At 47.6% G+C, this 21939-nt stretch overlaps 6 protein-coding genes across 6 annotated transcripts; 3 read left to right on the top strand and 3 right to left on the bottom strand.

Annotated features, from left to right (window-relative positions):
• Window positions 1-29: 29 nt before the first annotated feature.
• SPPG_07918 (uncharacterized protein) lies at window positions 30-739 on the top strand (the record flags this gene model as incomplete). Its single annotated transcript, XM_016756067.1, has 2 exons — window positions 30-88; window positions 197-739. 2 exons carry the CDS (start codon window positions 30-32, stop codon window positions 660-662), a joined length of 525 nt encoding a protein of 174 aa, XP_016604746.1. The 3' UTR covers window positions 663-739.
• A 155-nt stretch (window positions 740-894) lies between these two features.
• Window positions 895-1459, top strand: SPPG_07917 (uncharacterized protein; the record flags this gene model as incomplete). The annotated part of the gene is made up of 1 exon (XM_016756066.1): window positions 895-1459. Exon 1 carries the CDS (start codon window positions 980-982, stop codon window positions 1457-1459), a length of 480 nt encoding a protein of 159 aa, XP_016604745.1. The 5' UTR covers window positions 895-979.
• Window positions 1460-5687: 4228 nt separating this feature from the next.
• On the top strand, window positions 5688-9314 carry SPPG_07915 (uncharacterized protein). Its single transcript, XM_016756065.1, has 2 exons — window positions 5688-6039; window positions 6099-9314. Exons 1-2 carry the CDS (start codon window positions 5867-5869, stop codon window positions 9139-9141), a joined length of 3216 nt encoding a protein of 1071 aa, XP_016604744.1. The 5' UTR covers window positions 5688-5866; the 3' UTR covers window positions 9142-9314.
• SPPG_07914 (uncharacterized protein) lies at window positions 9309-16520 on the bottom strand (the record flags this gene model as incomplete). The annotated part of the gene is made up of 21 exons (XM_016756064.1): window positions 9309-9976; window positions 10051-10302; window positions 10375-10448; window positions 10523-10649; window positions 10713-11180; window positions 11245-11549; window positions 11617-11751; window positions 11811-12202; window positions 12278-12613; window positions 12676-12889; window positions 12954-13032; window positions 13094-13765; window positions 13835-14109; window positions 14167-14302; window positions 14358-15028; window positions 15093-15221; window positions 15289-15418; window positions 15481-15559; window positions 15624-15718; window positions 15788-15920; window positions 16099-16520. 21 exons carry the CDS (start codon window positions 16518-16520, stop codon window positions 9674-9676), a joined length of 5427 nt encoding a protein of 1808 aa, XP_016604743.1. The 3' UTR covers window positions 9309-9673.
• An 804-nt stretch (window positions 16521-17324) lies between these two features.
• Window positions 17325-19600, bottom strand: SPPG_07913 (uncharacterized protein; the record flags this gene model as incomplete). Its single annotated transcript, XM_016756063.1, has 3 exons — window positions 19319-19600; window positions 18791-19249; window positions 17325-18722 (listed from the first exon to the last, which is right to left on the bottom strand). The coding sequence occupies exons 1-3, from the start codon at window positions 19505-19507 to the stop codon at window positions 17325-17327; spliced, it is 2046 nt and encodes a 681-aa protein (XP_016604742.1). The 5' UTR covers window positions 19508-19600.
• A 176-nt stretch (window positions 19601-19776) lies between these two features.
• On the bottom strand, window positions 19777-21695 carry SPPG_07912 (uncharacterized protein). The gene has a single exon (XM_016756062.1). It carries the CDS (start codon window positions 21509-21511, stop codon window positions 19922-19924), a length of 1590 nt encoding a protein of 529 aa, XP_016604741.1. The 5' UTR covers window positions 21512-21695; the 3' UTR covers window positions 19777-19921.
• Window positions 21696-21939: the final 244 nt, after the last annotated feature.

The following is a 21939-nucleotide window of genomic DNA, read 5'->3' as shown; positions in this document are numbered from 1 at the left end:
AAGAACGTAACCCGCGGGTCCATCAAATGATGGAAGCTTTGGGCCGTTCTGACGCATATCATGCGGCTTGGAAAGTGGGTCTTGTCATGTATGATTCAACAAATAAAAGCTAATTTAATTGGCGAGTGGATTGTCATCTCAAAGAAAGTGCGCCTCTCACACCGCTCTCGACTGAACTCTAGCCTAAATCAAACAGCGTACGCAGTTGGAATAGCAATCCCAATACGACTGGTGACGGTTGGGAAGTCCCCGATGCCTACGGATGGGGTGTCGCTGAAACGAAAGATAATATCCCTGCAGCGCAGATTGCTGAACAAAAACCATCTGGTTCCGAGAGTCAATACAGGATTACCACGGACGGCCTTCTCAGCGATTGTCTGCGCGGTCAAGCGGTGTTTTACAGGGACGAGAAAACCAACAAAGCTATCTGTGTAATCAACGATATTTATATCCACATCACAGAACGCTGGAGAAGTATCACTGTCAGTCGAGAAAATGGCTTCACAACGTTTTCTGGCGGTGTTGGAGCATATTCTCTAGCTCAGGATGCCGAATTGCTTCGCCGCGCTACTGAGCTTTGCAAGAATGAAGGTGTGGAGCTCATTCTCTCTGAAGATCAAGATGTCTGGAAACGCAAGTGGAGCATGAAGTTTAAGAGCTAGTTGATTGAAGAATGTCAATCTTGTTAAACGTGCATTTCTGTGTGTTCCTTGTATTTGCAAATACATCTCATTGCTCATTTCATCAGTGCAATAGTCGACTTTTTGATTGACAGGTTGAAATCAAAGAACGCAACCCCGGCCTTTCAATCAAATGATGCAACTGGAAGCTTTGGGCAGTTTTGACGCATTTTCATGCGGCTTGGAAAATGGGTCTTGTCGTGAATGATTCAGTAACCAATTTGGTTGGCGAGTGGAAAGCCTTCTCAAAAAGAGTGTCCTCTCACACCGCTGTCGACTGAACTCTAGCCTAAATCAATATGACACGCAAATCAAACAGCGTACGCAGTCGGAATAGTAATCCCATTACGACTGTTGGCGATTGGGTAGGCCCCCAACATACATATTTTGAATCGAAAGATAATATCCCTGCAGCGCAGATCGCTGAACAAGAACCATCTGCTTCCAAGAGTCAATACAGTATTACCGCGGACGGCCTTCTTGGTGACTGTCTGCACGCAGAAGCAGAAATTTACAGGGACAAGAAAACCAAGGAAGCCATCGCTGTAATCAACAACCTGTGGAATCTCATCAAAAACCGCTCGCAAGATGTCACTGTCACTGAAAAGAATGGCTTCACAATCTTTTCTGGGACCGACGGTGTGGACGGTTTTCCAGCAGGTCCCTTACTTGGGGATACCGAACTGCTCCGTGTGGCTACTGAACTTTGCAAGAATGAAGGTGTGGAGCTCACTGTCTCCTTTACTAAACGGAAGTGGAGCATGAAGATTAAGATTTAGTTTATTGGAAATTGTCCAACGTTCATTGCTGTGTTCCTTGTATTTGCAAATACATCTCGTTGCTCATTTCGTAGTGCAATAGTCGACTTTTTCCATATTCTTTGGCTTTAGGGTGGCAAGGGTCTCAAACATGTGGTATGCCCATAAATGTTGAAATGTTCAACTTTTTTAAGCTTCCATGGTGCAAATGGGGGCCTCAACATCCCGCGACTGGAAAAAGCTTCTTAAAAGTTGCTCTCCCTCAGTTTTTTCATCCTCGTCCTGAACGAATCCAACCGCACACACACAATTCACCTGCAAAACATACCATGCCCGCTAGCCACACCTCAAAAACTTCCTTCGTCCTTGCTGAATCAGGCAGCAATGCCTCCCAAAACCAAACAGTGACCCAGCAGCCTTCCAAACCTGTACGCAGCATTACCGAGGAGGGAACTTTAAGTGACTGTCTGCGTGCTCGAGTGTCCAGGTACATTGACGAGAAGACTGATGAAGCTATAGCTGCAATCAATTCGATATATTCAGAGATCAAGAGCAATTATCCAAATGGCTTCAGTGCTTTTGAAAAGGACGGCATCATGACGATTTCTGGAGTAGGACGCTTGAACCCTGAGGATGTTGATCATGACCCTCCGAAAGGATTTGAGAACCCCGATGTAGTTAGAATTGCCATTGAGCTGTGCCAAAATGAAGGAGTGGAACTGTCTGTTGAGCAGCATTGGGGTGGTTGGAATTGGTCGATGACGTTTAAGACCGGCACCGGCTACCGGATGGCACCATCTTCGCCGCCTCCTTGCGATTGGTCTCGGTAGTCGATTGGCAAAAGCTCTTGTTGGACACCCCAAAATGTGTATTAATTGTTGCAAAATGCGTCTGCTTTTTACCAGTGTATCATCTATTGGAAATACATCATTGCTTGAATGTATCATTTATTTCAATATTTTCAAGTATTACAGCCAAATGTTACGATTTACTGCCTGTGCAGGACTGTTGAGAGCCCGATTGCATCCTACCAGTTCACCTTATGGACAAGCTATGACGGAACTGAACGACCTGCAAGACTTATTCAACGGATAGTTGGAACTGTCGAAGGCATCATTGAAGTGCATCATGCTCAGGATGCGACGAGACTGAAATTTGATGACAGTCTAGAGGAACCCACAAAATAACCAGAGCTTGAATCAACCGTTATTTATATCAAAATCCATTTTGAAACATAGTATTATCTACCTTCCCATACTGCTTCCAAGCGAGTGCAAGACCATACCCTGGGCGGTGCTAGTCTTTTGAACTTGGCTGCCATTTGATGGCGAGTATTCAACACTGCGTAAAAGATACAGTATCTTGTTCTTCAGCAGGCAGGATGAGCGAGCATGGCGTTCAGAGTGTAGTCGACCATAAGCCAGAGCATCAATGATGGTAAAAGTTTCATTTGAGAGACGTCCTTCTCGGTGCTTTTCTTCCTTTATTTTTAAAGTATTTTTTTGATTCCATTTTGTGGCGACAGCCATTGGAATAAACAAACATGTTTTTGTTCACCCACCGGGCCCTCCCTCCGGTGACCATCATTGAGCAAAGGTGCCCTCCGGCCCCATCATTGGGCTCCACCTAAGGATGGAGGCAGTCGCTCCGGCCACGCAGACTACAGTCCCATGCAACACAAAATAGCAAAAAAGGCAAGAACATCTAACACACTAAAAAGCAATAGCGAAAGGTGGGGAACAAAGAAGAACGGGGGGAGTGGAAAGGTCGCCTTTTTATAAACCTGGAGGACTGCGCTTTTTTTTTTGCAATTTCGGAATTCGTCGGCGGAAGATTTCCGTATCCTGCGTACGTCACCTCATTGATGCCCAATCATCGTCGTCGTTTTCACCTCCTGGGTTCCCCTTGCCCAACGGTGCGCGAGTCAAGATTATGTAAACGCGTGAAGCGAGTCATTTGTTTATCTTGATTTTCCCACGTTCTCGGACAAGCGAGATCGGACATCATCAGACAGCCTTTCGGACTGGACATTGTTGGAAAAGAAGACGGATTGGTTTGTATTTTGCATCAGCAGAAGAAACAACAGATCGCTATGCCGGTTCCCAAGAAGGTGTCTTGAGGATCAATAGCGAGTAACAGTGGCTTTCAAGTGCAATCAACCAGCTGTCTTCGTTCATTGAAAGAAGGGTTGAGCACATTATCTTTTTCTCAGGACGAGCACTGCCCGCTGCTTCACTGATACGCCGCCAGCTCTTGCCCTTGTCTCAAAACCTTGTGGGGTCGTGTTGGCCGTATCGCGATGGGCCGTTGCAAACTGGACAGGGTGGAACTCATTGTCGACCAACGTTTTGTGAAATTGAGAACCATGTATTTGAACGAATAGCTTTTGTCGTTGGTGCTATTAGTGGTAGACGGTTCCATCAAAAGTGGCGGGTAGCGTAGATAGTAAGCACAGTTATGATGGATAGGGTTGGGTGACAGGTGAGAGAAATACGTCCCAGTTCTCAATGATCCTGGTTTATGATAGAAGTTGCTGTGTTGACAGGTGTAGTCAAGGGCATCCGCTATAGTCCATCTTACCAATTCCTGATAGACTCTACAACAATGATTAAAGTAAACATTAAGTCACTGGTAGGAAGGTGAACGCTGTAAGGTCTACCCTTTCTAGGAATTGAACTGCGTTGTGGGTACCGCTGGGAAGAATGGGGGTGAGTTGTTTTTGATCTATTGCAAGTAATTCCTAATATCGAGCGCTTTTCCTTTATCGAGGTAACATTTAGGCAAATCAACAAATGTGTTGCAAATGCTTCTATCTCAAGTTTATCCAATATGAAGCATACTGTGTGCCCTAGTAACGGTTGCACCGCCACTGCCCAATTTTAATTAAGAGCTACATGCATGAACCTTCAGCTTGCATCATCATGATACGGTGCGCTTTACTGCACAGCATCCGGTCCATTTCTGGACTAAAAGTCTTTTTTAGAAGAGTGTTTTTTGATGGCATGGTCAAAGAATGTAACATGCATATCATGCGTCCTGCAGCTTCTGCTCATAGGTAGCAAGGCGCAGGACGATAGAGCAGGATGTCATCTGCTTATCGGAAAAAAAGCGCCAGTGCTTGGAATTCCCAACTCTGACAGCTATCCCCACCGTCAAAACAAACGTATTGCTTGGATTTTTTCAAAACAAAAAGCTCGCGGCATTTACTATTTGTGGACTTTGCAACTAATTGTATTGGTGTAGGCTCCGTACTGCGAATGTGGATCAAGAACAACTTGATTATGTGTGCCCTTCACACCATTCATTGCAGGTTACCCAATTGCTAGGCCGCCTCTTATCAGTGTACCATTTCTCTGCAATGGCAGTGCATTTGAATCGCTCTTAGCACTAAGGTTATTTTGACTGGACAGATTCATCAACCGGTTGTGTAGGATACTAGCGACAGTATAACAAATACAAAATTGTGGAGATGCAGCAGCGACAATGTTTTTTGTCCTGGTTCTCGGGCAAGTGAAATAACAATCATGGTTAATTACGTATTAACAGCCGAATGGAGCGACAGCGAATAAAAGACGTTTGGGAACACGCCGCTCCAGACGAGGTAAACCTTCCAATTCTTGCTTTTCATATTCTTTCAATGAACTTTTTCTTTCCGAGCGCCCCATAGAGACCTAATGGAACAAAAGCAATTGTGTGGAATTTTCGTTTCGCTCCCGTCCTTCCTCATAAATAATCTAGTCAAATTGCCACCGGACCTCAGCAAAAAAGAAATACAGATGAAGCGCCCCCGGAGCTTTGCTTTTGTGCGGCGCTCAGCCGACTACACTACAATTCTTTGTTTATTACATTGGTCAAAATATCGGACCTGCTGCTTGCAATAAAATTCCATGTGTGTGTGTGTGTGTGTGCAGAATGTGTTCGAGACCTATACCGGAGCTCCTTCATTCACAAACAAGGACGTGAAAACGTTGAAAGGATTGAACCCCATTCGTACATTCCTGCAACTCCCATTGTGTCAGCCTATGGAATAGAAGGACCTCATGGAATGAACCAACTAGCAGCAAAATAACCCAAAAACACTCATCAAACAGTTCCAAACGGCCAATTTACCAAAAGCCAACTTTAAAAGCTAAGCCTCCTCTTATAAATCTGAAACGCGGCCAATTAAGCAAAGTTACACAAGCCGTTGGGGATGTTTCAAATTTAAATAATGATACACAGGAGAAGCTTTTTGACTTTCAAGCGAGGAGGGGTCTTTAGAATTTCTTCCCTTGTTGCCTTGTTTGCTTGCTTTCAGCTTTCTTTGATTCATCGGTTTTTTGTTGAGCGAACGTTTTTGCCAAGAACGATAACCACTCGAGCATTTGAACACCCCTCGTCCTAAAGGACAGATTGAACGGCTACTCGCCGCAGATTCCCTTCCGTAAAATGCGGATATTCCACCTGTTTCCCCTGCTTTTACTTGTGGAATGGACGAAAGCTACGCGGATTTCACGGGACTTGATTGATAACGGCGACGACAACAATCTTGGGATATTGAATCGAGTTCGCATTCTTTTAGGCGATGATGACAAACATGATGACGATGATGATGACAAAACGTAGGTTACTTTTGGTGTGGTGTGATGCAAGTGACTGGAAGCTAATTTGTGTGTGATAGGTCGTCGTCGTCGGCGCTTCCCACTGTAGGACCCACAAATACGCCGGTGACGTTTACGACTAAACAACGGCAGGCGATTACGTTGGATGAGAATGTCTCTCCTGTAGTTACTGTCTCGTCAACCAGTACTGGGACGACCCCGCTCAAGACGACACCAACGCCAACATCCGTCAAGACTGACAAGGCCGGTCGCCCATCCCCAACTCCATCCCCTCCAACTTCGTCTCGCATCGTTCCTGCGGGAAAACCCGCCATCAACCTCCAGCTGCCAGTCGGTTCACTCGAATTCGCCTATGGAATCGATGACTTTGAACCCACCAATTCTTTTCACTTTTACTGGACGGTGGAAACCGATAGTATACATGGTGCCCTTACTTTCAATGCCACCAAGTACTGGATGGCATCTAAAAAGGGCGAAAAAGGCAAAAGCATTTGGAACGCTTGGATAGGATTCGGGTTCGGGCCCTCCATGTTGACATCTGACATGTTGATCCTGTACGCCAACCCGAATACCAAGCGGATCCTATTCACAGAGTCGGATCCGTCCAAAAAGTATTCCCCGCCTGTTCCCTCCGCTCACAAAATCTTGGTGACAGACGGGTTACTCCAGACGGTTGTCGACAATACAATTGTTTTTGAATTTCGCCGCCCAATACGTCCCTCTGACAACAACCACTGGAACATTGACATTGATGAGGAGTTTAGTGTTATCTGGGCATTCAATGCGGACCCAGATGAGCGGGGCAAAGATGGATACCTCTTTTATCACGGCGAACGGAATAGAGGGAGACACCTGATCAACTTTTTGAACGGAGCAAACAGGATCGTGAATGATGGCATGCGCTCCAAAGAAGCGCACGGAATTGGCATGTTCGTTTCTTGGTGTATTTTGATGCCGTTTGGACTCTTTTGGTCACGGTATATGAAATCCCGCCCCGGATGGATGAGAATCCACATTGCGACCCAAACCCTCGCGACGCTCCTCACCATCATTTTTTGCTCCATCATCATCGCCGCCCTCCGTCCCGAAGACCCGCGCAACACACCGCGAAGCGAGAACCACGATCTCAGGTCGCATCCTCTACTCGGCTTGATCCTTTTCCCTCTTATCATGACCCAAGCTTTCCTCGGAACCTACAATCGTCTCGGCTTGAGCGTGGAATGGATCAAACGGCATAAATGGTTCCGCATCCTGCATTCGTGGATTGGAAAGGCCCTAGTCTTTACTGGGTTTGTGCAGAGTGGCTTGGGCATCGATATCATGTATCCGTTGGAGGAAACGTACTTTAGGGGAAAGGGACAGTGGATTTTCTTTGCGATAGTGTGTGTCTTTTGGATGGGGCTGTTTGTCGGTAGTGAGGCAGTTGGGTGGTGGAACAGGAGACGGACGCTGCAAGTTTCGGGAAAAAAGGTTAATGCCTGGTACACACCCGGTAAACAAACGACTCCACCAGCCGTTAAGGAAGAGCTCTCAAAGACCTCCCAAGATCTAGCACTCAATCACAGCACGCCTTCTAAGCCCCTCCAAAAATACACCTGGGGAGATATTGACAGCGCTATCCTCGCCGGAGAACTTCTTGTCGTCGCCAACGGTCAATACGTTTACGATATCTCCCGATGGGTGTCCTCTCACCCCGGTGGGCAACTGATTATGTACACGGTGGCAGGAACGGACATTACCAACGATTACTTTGGGGAAGCGGGTGTAGATCCCGACGAGTTTTTGCGGCGAGAAAATGTGAGCGACGGTATCGACCGTGCGTCTGTTCTTCCAGAAATAAACGGCAAGAGCAACTTGAACAATAGCTTGCCCCGCGTCAGGACCTTGCCTCGTCGCAAAACGCTCATGGAGGCTAGCTCGCCGAGGTCGAGCTCAGCCGCCCCACCAACGTACGGCTCAACAAGCTTTACCGAACAGGAATGGCGGCTGATTCAAAAGTCACGGAGAACCCATTCCCACACTAACGCAGCCCTCGCAAGACTCTCCACCTTACTGGTGGGCGAAATCACAGGTTCATCCGCAACCTGGATTCCAGCCCAATACCATCGATACGCCCTCGTATCGTCGACTCTCCTCACTCCACCCTCGCACTCATCCCCCATCTACAAGCTCAAATTCACGATCCTCTACCCACACACTGCAACCAACCCACCCCACTTTGTTCCAGGACAGGCCATCCAGCTCTCAACGCGCATCAACAACACCATCCACACGAGATTCTACACTCCCATAAATGGATCTATGGGGTCCTTTGAAATCATTGTCAAACACACTGGAGGGCCCGTATCCTCCTTTTTGACTCGATCTAAAGAAGGGGAACGACAATGGAAGTTCCGAGGACCGTGCGGTGTGGGCACGTTCTCAACACACCCATCTCGTCCCCTCTCATCCACACAAAGCATTCCTGAAAAAATTCTTTACATCTCGGCGGGTTCGGCACTCGTTCAAGCCCTTCAATTCCTTTCAACCCTCTTTTTACCCGCCCAAGTTCCCCTCCAAGTCTTCCAATCCTACTCACCACAAAACCCCGACGAACTCGCCCTGTCTCCCTCCGATCAAGTTCTCGTCCACTCACACTCTTATGATGGATGGGCAGAAGGGCGCAACATAACCACCAACGAGTCTGGTGTCTTCCCCTTGGGCGTCACGTATCCCCCATGTGGGGCCCTCCCCGTCGTGACGCTCTTATCGTGTGTACATTCTGTTGATGACTGTATTGGCCGGGAACTTATTGAGGGAGCTTGCTTGGCCTATCCAGGCCAGCTTCGTGTCATGTGGGTTCTTTCCACACCAGCGCCAAAAGCTTCGTTTTCGGACTCGTGCATCGTGCACGAGGGAAGGCTGGATCAAGCCGTCTTGGACCAGGCATTGAATGTTGCGGGGTGGAATAGGACAATGTCGGATGCATCGCAAAAGATTTTGGTGTGTGGTCCAAAGCCGTTTGAAGGGTTCGTGTATGAGAGTTTGGTGGATGGTTTGGGCGTCTCGCATGCGGAAGTATGTGTGCTACCAGATGAGCCAAAGGTTGCAGAGTCGTCATAGGCATTGTTAGTGTAGCGTTTGAATAGTTTAAGAGGCGAAGTTTGGATAGACTCGTCTCCCACATGTACCATATAGTCTGTAGGATCAGTTTGCAAAAGCTTGTATAGGAAGTAGGCTGCAACATGAAAAGATTAAAGAATACTGACTCCAGCCAAAGATCTCCATTTCCTCAACGCCTTGTACCAGTCTGCAATCCCTTACTCTGGGACTTCTTTTTACCAACAATGCATTACAATCTTGTACACCCTTATCCAGCTGAGCCCTTCATTCTTTTCATTTCCGCTCATTACCACCAGACCACGCAAAGGATAAATAAACCCACCAAATTATGATACAAAACCACCACAACACAACAATTACAGTCAAGACTTTCAACATCATCTAACTATACAAAAGACAGGAATAAAAAACCCCCCGGATAAAAAAAAGATTGGCAAATCCCAATTGTGTGCTAAATCACACGGGGCGGCTGTACATTCCCAACTTCGTTCAATTTCCTTTTTTCACACGGCCAGCACCATATTCCGTCACACTACTTTTTCTTCAAATACCGTAGATTGCCTTTACAGCACTGCTTGATAATCGGAAACAATTTTCCAGGCAATCCCATCGACTCGGCAATCTTTGGAGTAAGGCTCATCTTTACCAACAAGGACAAAAAGTTTTCCTTGTTCCAGTCATCTCGTAGGCGTTGGTAAAGAAGGTTGTTCATTTCGCTTAATTGAGTAAAATCATTATCGGGAGTGGCTTCCCACGGGCAGAGGACCCCAGTCGTGACATTGTAGAGGAGCGGGAAGAGGACATTCTCATTTGTTTGAGTGTCTGTAAACCGGTACTGTAGCAAAGAGGATGCTGAGGATGAGCACAAGTACGTGGCAAACAGTTGAAATGGTCGGGGTTTCCACATACCAGAACGCTCATCCTATGCATATCCAATTGAACATGAAACGCCGGAGTCCCAACCTTTCCTAGATACTCTGGCGCATCCGGTGGAATCGCGAGGCACCACTCTACCGTCAACCGCAAGTTCTCATCCGCTTGTTTCTTCTCAAACTCGATCAGTTTGAGAAGATCAGCCATAGGATCCCGCCACATCAAGAGCATATCCACAAACGTCATCAAGAACGGACGCATATTGGTCCCGGGTGGCAAAGCATTCAGCTGGAAAGTGCCGGAATTGAGCCCGGTTGACAGTTGAAGCGCTGGAACATGACAATATCTCCATTCTCTTACCTTTGCCGATATAGAATCCGACATCATTCTCCACAGATCATTACGTATATTTTCTCCGCTGACTTCGCCACCAGCTATGCAGAAAAACACTCGAGGTCAGCACATGGCAAAATGACAGATGCAACAAAGTACCACACTTAATACGCACGCATACCGAGGGTCGCCACCTTCCATTTACTGGCGGCGTTTACCGAAATATAGAATGCCCTAGCCTCCGTCCGAATAATCACTGACGACTCGGTCTCCGTTTTAATGTCAAATTTGACATCAGTTGCCTGGGGGCACCAATATTAGCCGAAGAACAAGATCAACGAGATTACGATGTTGCGTACACATACCGGTAGCCGCTTTTGCGCCTCACTATTAAACCACATTAAACTAGTAATATTGGTCAAATGCGAATCGACTTTAGTAACAGCAAGCTCCAGCATCGGCCCATCAAAGAACACGCCATAGGGTACGGCTAACGCGCGGGTTCCAGCCGGCACGGATGCATCATAGACCGAATTGGCCAACACCGTGGTCAGCCCAGCCCCAGCATAGAACTGGGGGATCTCGGAATAAACCTGCATGGCGTCTTTGCTTTTGGGTGACGATCGAGCGCTGTCGTAAACAGCAAACGTGCCTGACCGGTGGAGTACAAAGTCGACACTATAGATTTCCGCATATACCAGCTGCACTCGACTCAATGAGTGAACCGTAAGTTTCACGAGAGGCTTGCCGCTCTCCAGTGCATACGCATCAACATTCCGTTTCTGCTCCACTTGCCACACTAATCGAAGTAATGGCGCCATATGCCAGAGCATCTTTAAACAAGAACGTATTCAGAGATCAATTGCTTCTTGTTCGTCTATTGACAACGAAACTCACCAAAAGCGACTGTGCCAGGTCCCTTCCGGTATTCAAGTGCTCCTCAAAAAAGTCTTTGATTCTTTCATACATCTCCAGCGGTATTCCTTTGGTACCTGTTGCGTTTATGCTCTTCTGCTGTATGAACGCAGTGCGAAAGGTACCATCTTTCGCCACGATGGACCCGTCCGGCAGCTTTTCTTCCCCTCCATCCTCCCACCACAGCTTGATTTGAACGTCTTCTCCGAACGTCAAACTGAGGGTTACCAGGTCAAACCGCTCAAACTGCACTCCAATCTTCTCGAGCCTTTTCTTATTTCGGACAGCTACAAAAGCAGATGTCAGAACTTCACCCCCATGCACCATTCAAGGAATCATACTACATATACGTACTTTGTTGTGCAAGCCGCGTCATCATAACGATTGATCGCATACGAGCCAATAACAGGGCAACACAGTCCTCAATTTCATCGACATCCACAAACCGGAAAGTAATTGCGTGTGATTGAGGTTCGAACGTAAAATCCTCTAACAAAGGGAATGAGCATTGCTTTCATTACAAAAGCCACCAAAAGACGGGGACAGACCTGACGCTGGCTTTTCAATGGGCGGAACTCCCAGTTGCATTTTAATAACACAAACGCTCAAAACGTGGGCGCTTTTTACCGTGGTTGGAGTTCCAAAAGGGATCTTTGCACTCGGCACTTTTGTAACTCCAGATGTCGCGCCTCTGACAACATTACTCTCGATACTAATGTACAACTCTCCAAACGGTAAAATCGCGCTCCTCCAACCAGCATCCTCTTCTGCAAAATAATCGACTGGAATACAGATTCGCATTCCTCGTCCGGCAATGCGCGTCTCCGGTATTTCAAGTTCCTCTGGGGTGACCCTTGGCAAGGAAGAGCCGAGAATGTATTCATATGGCACCTGGCGCATGTGCAGTTCTGTCGTGACTCTAGTAAAGCCATACTGCAATCTACCAAAATAAAAGAGAGATTTTTTTAGGCAAGCTTATTCTCGCGGTACGAGAGCGAACACATTCATCACATACCTGCAAATTGTTTCCACTTTGGCCAGTGTTTCGTAATCAAGATGGTCCCAACTGTGCAACATTTCGTCAAGTGACTCCAGTTCAGCGGAGCTAGAACCGTCCTCGGCCGCTTGTCCTTTGACAGGAATGGAGCTTTCCATTGACTTTATTTTCTTCCGAGGAAAAGATCCCTCTCCATCATCAGCGTTCACAATCATCTGGGATGGCTTTGTCCCTTGATATCCCGAAAACTCTCTTCCAAACACATCGTCCACTGACAAAGGAGTGATAAATTCTATTTCTCTCAGCATCTCCTTTTTCACGCGGCCAAATCGTTTCACTCGTCGTCTCTCGTATCTACCGCCACACCAGATTAGAATAAAGGCCACAGGCGAACATTTGGTGAGGTTTTATCTTACTTTGTCATCATAAACCATACTCTAAAGATTGCATCATCCTCTTTGACGCCCAAATTCAATCGTGCTTTTGCCTCACTTCCGGCAGGTCGATCACCGTACGTAGTCAGCCACTGTTTCAACGGGGCTACAGCTACGACTATCCAACCCTCGCTGAAGGCAGGTAGGCGAAGGTAAATTCGATGAAGAGGCAACAATTTTGCAATCTTTGAGTCCTCTGAAATACATTAATGCCCTGATTAGCGACACCATCATTAAGAAATTGGAAACCAAAAACGGACCTTCTGACTTGAGCGGAGTGTTCCGAAAAGCCCGCAGTCCCAGTCGCCGTGCCCAAGCCTCAATGTCATCAATGTAAGACTGAAAACATGGTAGAGTTAGTTAGTGAGCAGGTCTCCTAATACCGCTGGCACTTCCTTACCGAATAACGCATGTACATCAAAATGTCTAATGTTTCTTCTATATGATCGTTAAGCCTTTGTTCGATGCCCATCAGCTTGATGTCCCCAGTCGTTTGTCCGCGTTTACCATCCATCAACACCATGATCCTTCCTGTACGGATATCCACGACGATTTTGAGTGTGCGCTGAGGTCGATATGTTACTTCAAGCTCAGGTTGAATGCATTCGTGTGCCGTCCCAGTAGGAAACCACTCTTTGAGCTCCAGATCCTGCTCTTGGAACAACATTCGACCGTCCTGTGCTCCACTGGTCCTCTCCGGTTCGTGACCCATTTCCAATTCACGTTTTCGCTTATTCACTGCTGCTTCCACGCCTTCCGCATCTTGTTTTCCCTTCTTCATGGTACGCGACGCTTCCACATCATCCGCGTCACGCTTCCGCTTGTATACAGACGAAGCACTACCCGTGGATCGGCCGGGGGATAGAGGCAAGGAGTCGCCAGGAATGGAACTCAAATCGCTGGATGCAGCATTGTCCCCCTCGGCAAGCGGTGGCGTTATAAACCCGATCTCTGCCAATCCAGAGTTGATGGGTAGTCCAAGAGCGATATTTCGCATTCGGCGAAGCGTGAAGCGGCATTGGAGCTCTGCGATATTATTAAGCAGTCGTTCAAGATCCAAATTTGATGGATCCTGCATCGAGTGTAGTGTCGTGTTACTCCTAGAGAAATCATTCAAAATTGTCTTAACGCCTTATCTTACCAAAGTCAAAGGTATTTTTTGTTCGGTTTGAGGATTTACAAGTTCGAGCTTCTGCACATTTCCCTTCAAGTCAGGTATTACGCTATAACATCGTATGTCAAAATACCGTCGCGGTCGGCTCTTGTCCCCAAAAACCGTCGCGCTAACGAGATCGGTGTTGACATGCTTCCAAAACTTGCGTTTCCGTTTTCGGACCCACGTCTCGAACATTGGGTCTTTCAATGGCTCCTCCACCTTGATACCCATCTCCAAAACGTTGTAGCGATGTGGCACCTCTGAAAAGGGGAAAGTTAAGTATCTCTCATGACTAGGATACTACAGCTGCGACATACTGAATCCGGCAGGCACCGTTTTTGGATCCGGTCCAGGAATTTCATGATCCCAGAAATGTATGCGCAACATTTCCTTATCTTGCTGGTATTCTATTTTCAAAGCGCCCTGCCACCGCTCTCTTGAGAGGAAGATGGCCTATTTCAACACAATAAGTAGCTATCCGACAGGTAAAGCGTTCTATCCAACCGACCTGCATATACAGCATCTGTAATTGTAGCCGCAGTGTGAGTTTCTGCAGGAAGTCGTGTAAGTGGAGGATTGCATATGGGTTGTGCGGCTTAGGTGCAGATGAGTGCGCAGGGTGTACAGATGTTGCCTCTGCAGGTTGAGCACTGGAAGTTGTCGTCGGGATGGGCGTGGTCGAGGTGATGGGAGCAGTCGTGGTACCCCGTGTCTTGGTGTCCTCTCCGGCTTCTGAAGTCGAAGGAGCTGTCGCTGGCAGTTGGCCTTTATCCTTCTTCATGGTCCGTACTTTCATTGTCGCTGTCGATTTCCCTTTCTCCTTGGACTCACGTGGTCCGTTACCCTTTCCCTTCACATCAACGGTGTCCTTTGCCATAGTAACCTTCGCTTTATCTTTAGATTTCTCCTTCTTTCCTCTGTCTTTAGAGTTTGATGATGATGATGCAGGGATAGTGGGCTTCTGAGCGGCGACAGACGATGCTGAGGTTGATGTTGGTTTTCGCGCGGTATTCCGAGTAACAGTTGGAAGTTTGGATGCTGATATTGACGTTGGCTTTGGCTGCTCCACAACTCCTGACAATGGTGGTTTTGCTTTGCGCTTCTGCACTTGCTCAATCAAGACCTGTGCACTATTCAAGATATACTGCATTTGATGATCCATGAATCCAGGACAAACTCCTACAACTGGCCGTAATAAGAAAACAATGCATCGTGCACAATCTACCCATGCCGACTGTCCTACCTCCATACGAGTCAGCAGATTTGACATGCGTCTCCAATTGCACAATCCGCCACGGAAGACTGAAATCTTTACCGACAAGAGTGAGGGAAACTTTGAATAAGTTGACATTGAATGTAACGCAGCCCTTTTCTACATAGGACCATCATGTGTTAGAACACAAAATGCCAAGGCAACACGTACTCCAATGAAACAATACCGATAACTAAATTTTTCCGCATGGAATCTGGTATTATCTCCAACTCCAGTCGCCTTTTGATCAGCTCGTCTAGCGTCACCAACGTTTCTCGAGTTTGAACTTTCGTCAACGGTTTTCGCGGAAGCACACCCTGGAACACAAGTACATTTCAAGCTTCTTAACGATAACGTTGCCAATCGATGATCTCCCTACCCTCAGAACTTTGGGTAAGCGCTGATAGCGCCCTGTGCCAAGCACGTCAATCGCTGTAGGAACGTCAGGGACGGGCGTTCTGGACCAAAAAAAGCAACATTGGTTGGAAATTCGACAATCATTTAACGCCTACAAAAACTCACTCGGCCATCCGCTTAAATTTATCAACCATAAAGTACAATCCATCGGCTGTTCTTCGATAGGCATCATTCTGCTCATCAATAAAACGATGAAGATTCTGAATGGAGTACATGATTCACATATAAGTAAATGCGGCGCAGGGAATTGAATGGATCTCCTAGCGTACCATCATTTTTTGCCAATCCTTGTGCTGTCTACCCCATTTTGTCAACACGAGCAATTTTTGAAACTCCTTGCGCTGTGACAAGGCATAATCAAGCAGCTGTCGTTTTCGTTCCATTTCGGGAGCGTTGGGAAGACTGCATTGTTGTGAACATATAAAGGAATAAGTTATCAAAGTTGGTATCAATTCCACTCCTCTTCACGGCCAGGTGAGAGATCTCCGCCAGCTGCATTGTCTTAGATCCTCACATAACCCAATGCATTACGCCGTGCTCGTGTAGAAAATCGGTGGCACCATTTAACTCGTCAACTCACCTTCGAGTTAGCTCTTGCAGCTTCGCGTAACCAGATTGGATCATTCTCCCCGCCAATTCTTTAATGGAGACAGCATTCATCCAGAGAGGCGGAAGTTCTGGAGGTGCTTCACTTGTAGTTGCTGCTGCTGCTGCAGGCAGAGTTGTGGGTATATTGCTCCGTGCCGGCGAAGGGATAGAAGCTCGTGGATCTGTTGAAATGCTGGCCGCCATCGACGTGACCCGATCCACGGCCGGACCTGGTTCATGATCCGACATTATGCTCGGGTAAAGGTGTGGTAGAGGTTGCTGATGCTTCGACCCAAGTCCCGCGGACGGAAATGGGCGGAGAAGGGATTGGGTCATCTTTTGAGGGTCTGCAGCCCTCAACGTGCCTACAGCAGAACTACTGCCGATTACGTTGCTCTGCTTGACGTGGGGCATACTGTGGTTCAAATGGGCTAATCATTAGGTCACGTGAGAAATCGGAGTTGATTCTCAAAGCAACCAGCGAGCAACCAACGCTTTTTGCGATGCAGGACTTGCAGCAGATGCGCTTTGCTTCAGAGCACACTTGTAATGGCTTATTCTCATTGCTTTTCATGTTTTTTTTCTTCCTTTATTTTTAAAGTATTTTTTTGATTCCATTTTGTGGCGACAGCCATTGGAATAAACAAAGATGTTTTTGTTCACCCACCGGGCCCTCCCTCCGGTGACCATCATTGAGCAAAGGTGCCCTCCGGCCCCATCATTGGGCTCCACCTAAGGATGGAGGCAGTCGCTCCGGCCACGCAGACTACAGTCCCATGCAACACAAAATAGCAAAAAAGGCAAGAACATCTAACACACTAAAAAGCAATAGCGAAAGGTGGGGAACAAAGAAGAACGGGGGGGAGTGGAAAGGTCGCCTTTTTATAACCCTGGAGGACTGCGCTTTTTTTTGCAATTTCGGAATTCGTCGGCGGAAGTTTCCGGATTTCACATGGTGTGTTGCGTAAGTCATCCCGTCGTCGACTTCCACGATGGCACGTTGTTGAAGCGTCCAATAAAACTTGTTGCTTCCAACCTCCTTTTACCTCCTGGCCCTTCTCCTGCGTGGAACGCGAACGCGTAACGTGAACGATTAGGTAAAACGTAGTCATTTGTTTATTCCTTAATGGATTGGGTTCAAGATGGAAAGTAGATAGTAAGAAGTAGAAAGTGAAAAGCGTATGGCCAGAAAGGACCACAGCATCGTATTTTACATGCTTATATACAAATCTCGTTATGGCAGCCGGCGGAAATGCCGGTGCGCCGAATGTCCAGTCCATCCAGGTTCTTACGTTTAGGTTTCTTTTTTTGGGGTACAGGAGGTGGACAAGGTCGTTGCTCCAAAGCATGCTCATCTGGTTTCCAAAGCAACTTGTCATCCACATGCCTCAGTAGCCTTCTCCTCTGATGCGCCGGTCGCGGTGGGATAGGTGGTGGATGAGGTGCAGCCGTTACAGCCAGAGGTGACATGCACGCCTCTGCAAAGGCGCTCATGGTGACCATCTCAGCTGCATCAGGTACATGACCAGGTGCAAAAGGAGGTGGTGGTGGAGGTCCTCTAGTCGCCTTTACACTGCTCCTAGAGTGCAGGTTCGATTTTGGGTCAAAATGAGCGGCTGGTGGAGCAGTAGGCGAAGGGGCGGCGACCTTTAGCTCTGGCAGCAGATTGGTGCTCTGTGACGGTAAAGGTTGAAAAGTGGATGCTAAAAGTGGATCCTCCTGTACACATGGATATAACTTCTGGTGTCCGCTCAGGATATCACTCTGCGGTGCAAACGCTTTCGCGGGTGCAGACGAGTCCACTGCTTGTTCGGACGCGCGTCGGGCTTCTGAACGAATTTCCGCAGCAAGAGTCTTGCTCTCACACTTGATTCCTGCGGCCGATGTTGATGATCCACTCGTACGACTCTCAATGGGACTCAATATGACTACCGAGTCCACGTCTGCAGTTTCCTGATTATCTGTCGCAGGCAGTTTCCAGCGACTCGCTCTCTTTGTTCCCACGGGCCTCGGCCGATCCGCCAAAGCAAGAGGAGGCCCTGCAGGTGGGATAGGGTCCGCCAGATGCTCGTGACGTTGCGATACCGGGAGGTCCAGCCCCTCTTTCTTCATAGTAGCATAGTAAACGCTTTCCAACGCACTTGCAACTGTGTACGCACACGCCCAAAATTCAGCTTCCACTTTCCAGAAGCGCTCGCGAGCGAATTCCGCGTTATCCTTTGCATTTACATGTAGACGATGCCGCGCAACGTTCAATAGATGAACTTTGCGCAACAGCTTCCGTTGTTTCTGTACAGGTACATTCAGAAGAACCTGCGCGTCTGTTTCCACCAGAGAGGGTTCCGGAGCAATCTTGGCTTGGCGTTGGCTTTGAGCTTTAGCCGTCCTTTCTGCGCTTACTGCCTTCTTTTCGGCCACCTTTACCTTCCTTACATAGAGCAAGCTTCCTTCTTCCCGATCAAGCAGTTGGCGTAACGTTTGTAACACTGTGCCAAAGCTGGTGGAAAAGGTCCGTAAAGACAATGTGGTTGCGGGCAGGACCAGCTGCGAATGCAACATGTCTAAAAGTTGCAAGTAACGAGGAGTAGGCGGTGTTTCGTCATATTTGAGATGGGCCTACACGGGACAGAGTGTGAGACTGTAGTGGTGATGACGGACAACCTTGTCTTGTTGAGTCAACTTGCCATCCAATCTTTTCTCCACCACTCCCGAAGCAGTCGACAATGATTTTCTTGCTCCCTGCACATCTTCTCCCATCCATTGGCCGCTTTCTGCACACTCTTCAACCCTTTTTTCAAGGACACAATCTTTCCTTTTACCGCACCTTCGTCTATCTCTCCAAGCATCCCATCCATGCGCTCCACCTCGACCTGGCAGTTACCCATCGCTTCTCGAAAAACATTGCAAAGCCTCTGCCACATTCCGCGCGCCGATATAATCACTGCATGTAGAAGACGTATACCTTGCTCACACTTCATTTGCTCGCGTACATATGCATCAGATCGGGACAGGGTGATGAGGAATGCGATATGGGCGTCGAGAGATGCAACAAGTGTCCGTGAAAAAATTGGTACTTCAGACGTGAGATGGGCAATATTGGTAAAAGACTTTCGAAGGGCGCTACTCTGGGATGGTGATTCATACTATAACAAAAGCATTCACATTAGCTGAGATCGATTGATTGGTACCTAACAAATCGGCAATAAATGTACCTGCACCCATAAAACGGTCGAGGCAGCACTGTCTTCTGTAGCTTGAACGTATTCCATCCACGCCATTTTCCAAGCTTTTGCACTTTGTATTGCCGCTTTATCATCCTTTTTACCCCCAATACACAAACGCTGTCCTATAACCAGTCCTGTTGAGACGGTTGATCCATTGGTAGATGCCGCGGCACCCATGACGTCCGTATCAACTCTAAATGGATTCTAAAATGAGGTATTTATATTCACCCTATCGTCCAAACCACGGCGGAAGACATGACATTGTTGTTGGTAGTGTCATATTTTGAACCACATTTGCAAGAAAGGCCACCAGCAAGTCCGACTTGAGCCAAGTGGATGCCGTAAGCCATTTCGCCCAATAAGGACATTATTGAATCACGTGCCATATTGCTGTGGTTGGGAACATCACTTCCACAACGATGCTGGCATATAAACTGAACAAAGGCTCCAAGAAACAGTATATTTTATTTCTATGCAAGTGACGGGTGAGCGTACCCACCCATGACAGATCTAATTAATTGTCCAATGATGTTCTCAAATATACAAAGTCTACTGTAAACAAAAAGTATTAAGATATCGATCCACTATTCATTATTGCAATGTTTCCTTTGACAACCTCCGTCTCAACAGATTTCCAAGCTTCTTGCTGAAAGACCCATTTTTTAAATGTCCGTCTGTATTGCCCAGTTTTGCATCAGGTCCTCCACCTCGATCCGCGCTTGCTCGCGATTTTGCAATCGGTTTCAAAAAATCGGCTAGCGTTGATGGGGTGCGTGTCTTATCGAGGTCATGACTGCCAGGCTCTTCCGTTACATTGTTACGCGTTGTAGAAATGAAGGCGGAATTATCCAGCTTGTACAGCCCTTGTGTAGAAGTGCCAGCACGTCTCCCGTTCATCACGCTGGGGTTCTCCGGTGGCGTCGACTTGGAAGTAATCTCGGCATTATCCTCATCCAATGCCGCAGCAACCTTCTCCCAAAGATGGCCCAGATTCCCAGAAACATTTTCCTCACTGTTGGAATCGCAATCAGACTCGTCGTCATCCTCAGAGGCGCTGCGTGCTCCGGCAATATCCCCCCACACATCCTCTAACGCCACACGCAGTCGAATCTTTCCCTCGTCACGTCGAATAGCATCTTGATCGAAACTAACCTTCTTGGGCAATGATCTCTCTCGCTTTGGCTTTCGGTTTCGTCTACTCGATGTAGAAGGTTGATAATGACTTGGGGGTACCAAGACCTCGTAGCCACTAGAAACTGTATCCGGGAAATACTGTCTCCGCTGACGTGGACGCGCTGAGGACTGTGGTATAATCATCTCCCCCAACGTTCCCGTTATGGAATGCACGATTCTTTGCACTTTTCCTTCCGCATTCGCAAGCGCGTTCTCCAGTTCCGCCCTCTCTGCATCCCATTGGGCCTCTTTTTCCGCCAATACCATCATAAATGCCTCAGACGCAAGCAGTTTCACTGCTTCTTCCCGTATTGAAAGCATCCTATCGGCAGATCCATTGTTGTCGGAAGATGATGATGATACGGCGGAATCACTACTTTCATCCCGATGTTGTGCTCCTCCCTGCTGGACAGCCCGCCCGCGTGTCGCCCAGCTCATTGGCATCCTCCCAGCTCGCCGCCTAACCATTAGTCTAAAAGCATCCCAATCTCTCACGTCCGCTAAAAACCCCGACAATGCACTATTGTGTCCAGCCAGTCGCGCAGCCATTTTAGGAGTCAAATCCTCTCCATCCCAATCATCACCGTTTTTGACACTGTCATGCAAATCCTCCCCAAATACGCACCACGCGAATTCCTCAAAATTCAGTTCCTCAGGCGCGAGCTCGTTCCAAAATGTACGAAGGGTCACGAGAGCTTCTCTTGTCTTTTCAGCGGCGTCGACCAGCGACGACGAGCCATCACAAACGGCCCATTCGACCCTTCGATCACCGTCATATCCAGGTAACGCTCCGCGGACAGGAGGAGAAATTGAAATCTTTAGATAATGGTATTTGCGGCGACGGCTCTGGCGCTTGGTGGGGTGTGAGTCAGTATCGTTTACCCCATTGCATTTCTGAACTGCATTCGGTTGTGACGAGTTTGAAGGTGGGCTCGAAGTTGAAGAATCATGTCGTGGTTGCTTCGAAGCAGAGTCGGGTATCACCACTGTAGCCGTTGAAGTCGTCATTGATTCAGGGCGAGTAACGTTCGTCGACAGAGGTCCGCATGGGCGTGTACCCTGTTGCAAACAGTAGATAACTTGGCTACCCCCGACTGGGCATCCAGGTGGTGGGCGGTGGGGGCAGCGCCTTTCGAATTTCAAAACCGACCCTGTCAATTTGCAGCTGGCGAACCAACCAAGCCCCCCGTGGAGTCATCTTCCACAGCAGATCTATTACAGCGATCATTATCCTTTTAAAGGCATATTGCATCCGAGATGGTCTAAATGATTCTTACGTTATCACACCAGCCCGCGATATTTCACAAGGTCGGATGATGAATGGCACAACGACAAGAATGTGTTTGACGATGGGAATATACTATATATATTAACTATTTACATAATTTTACAAGTGATATCTCACTGTTGTGCGCTTGCTCATTATTCTCTTGTGC

The sequence above is a fragment of the Spizellomyces punctatus genome, assembly GCF_000182565.1.
Source record: "Spizellomyces punctatus DAOM BR117 chromosome Unknown supercont1.18, whole genome shotgun sequence".
NCBI lineage: Eukaryota > Fungi > Chytridiomycota > Chytridiomycetes > Spizellomycetales > Spizellomycetaceae > Spizellomyces > Spizellomyces punctatus.
The sequence above is the reverse complement of the archived record's forward strand: the minus strand, read 5'-3'. Positions and strand labels throughout refer to the sequence as shown.

Coding starts and splice junctions, on each gene's coding strand:
- SPPG_07912 (XM_016756062.1), bottom strand. CDS start 21,511: ATGACGACTTCAACGGCTACAGTGGTGATACCCGACTCTGCTTCGAAG.
- SPPG_07915 (XM_016756065.1), top strand. CDS start 5,867: ATGCGGATATTCCACCTGTTTCCCCTGCTTTTACTTGTGGAATGGACG. Junction 6,040..6,098: donor GACGATGATGATGACAAAAC/GTAGGTTACTTT, acceptor TGTGTGTGATAG/GTCGTCGTCGTCGGCGCTTC.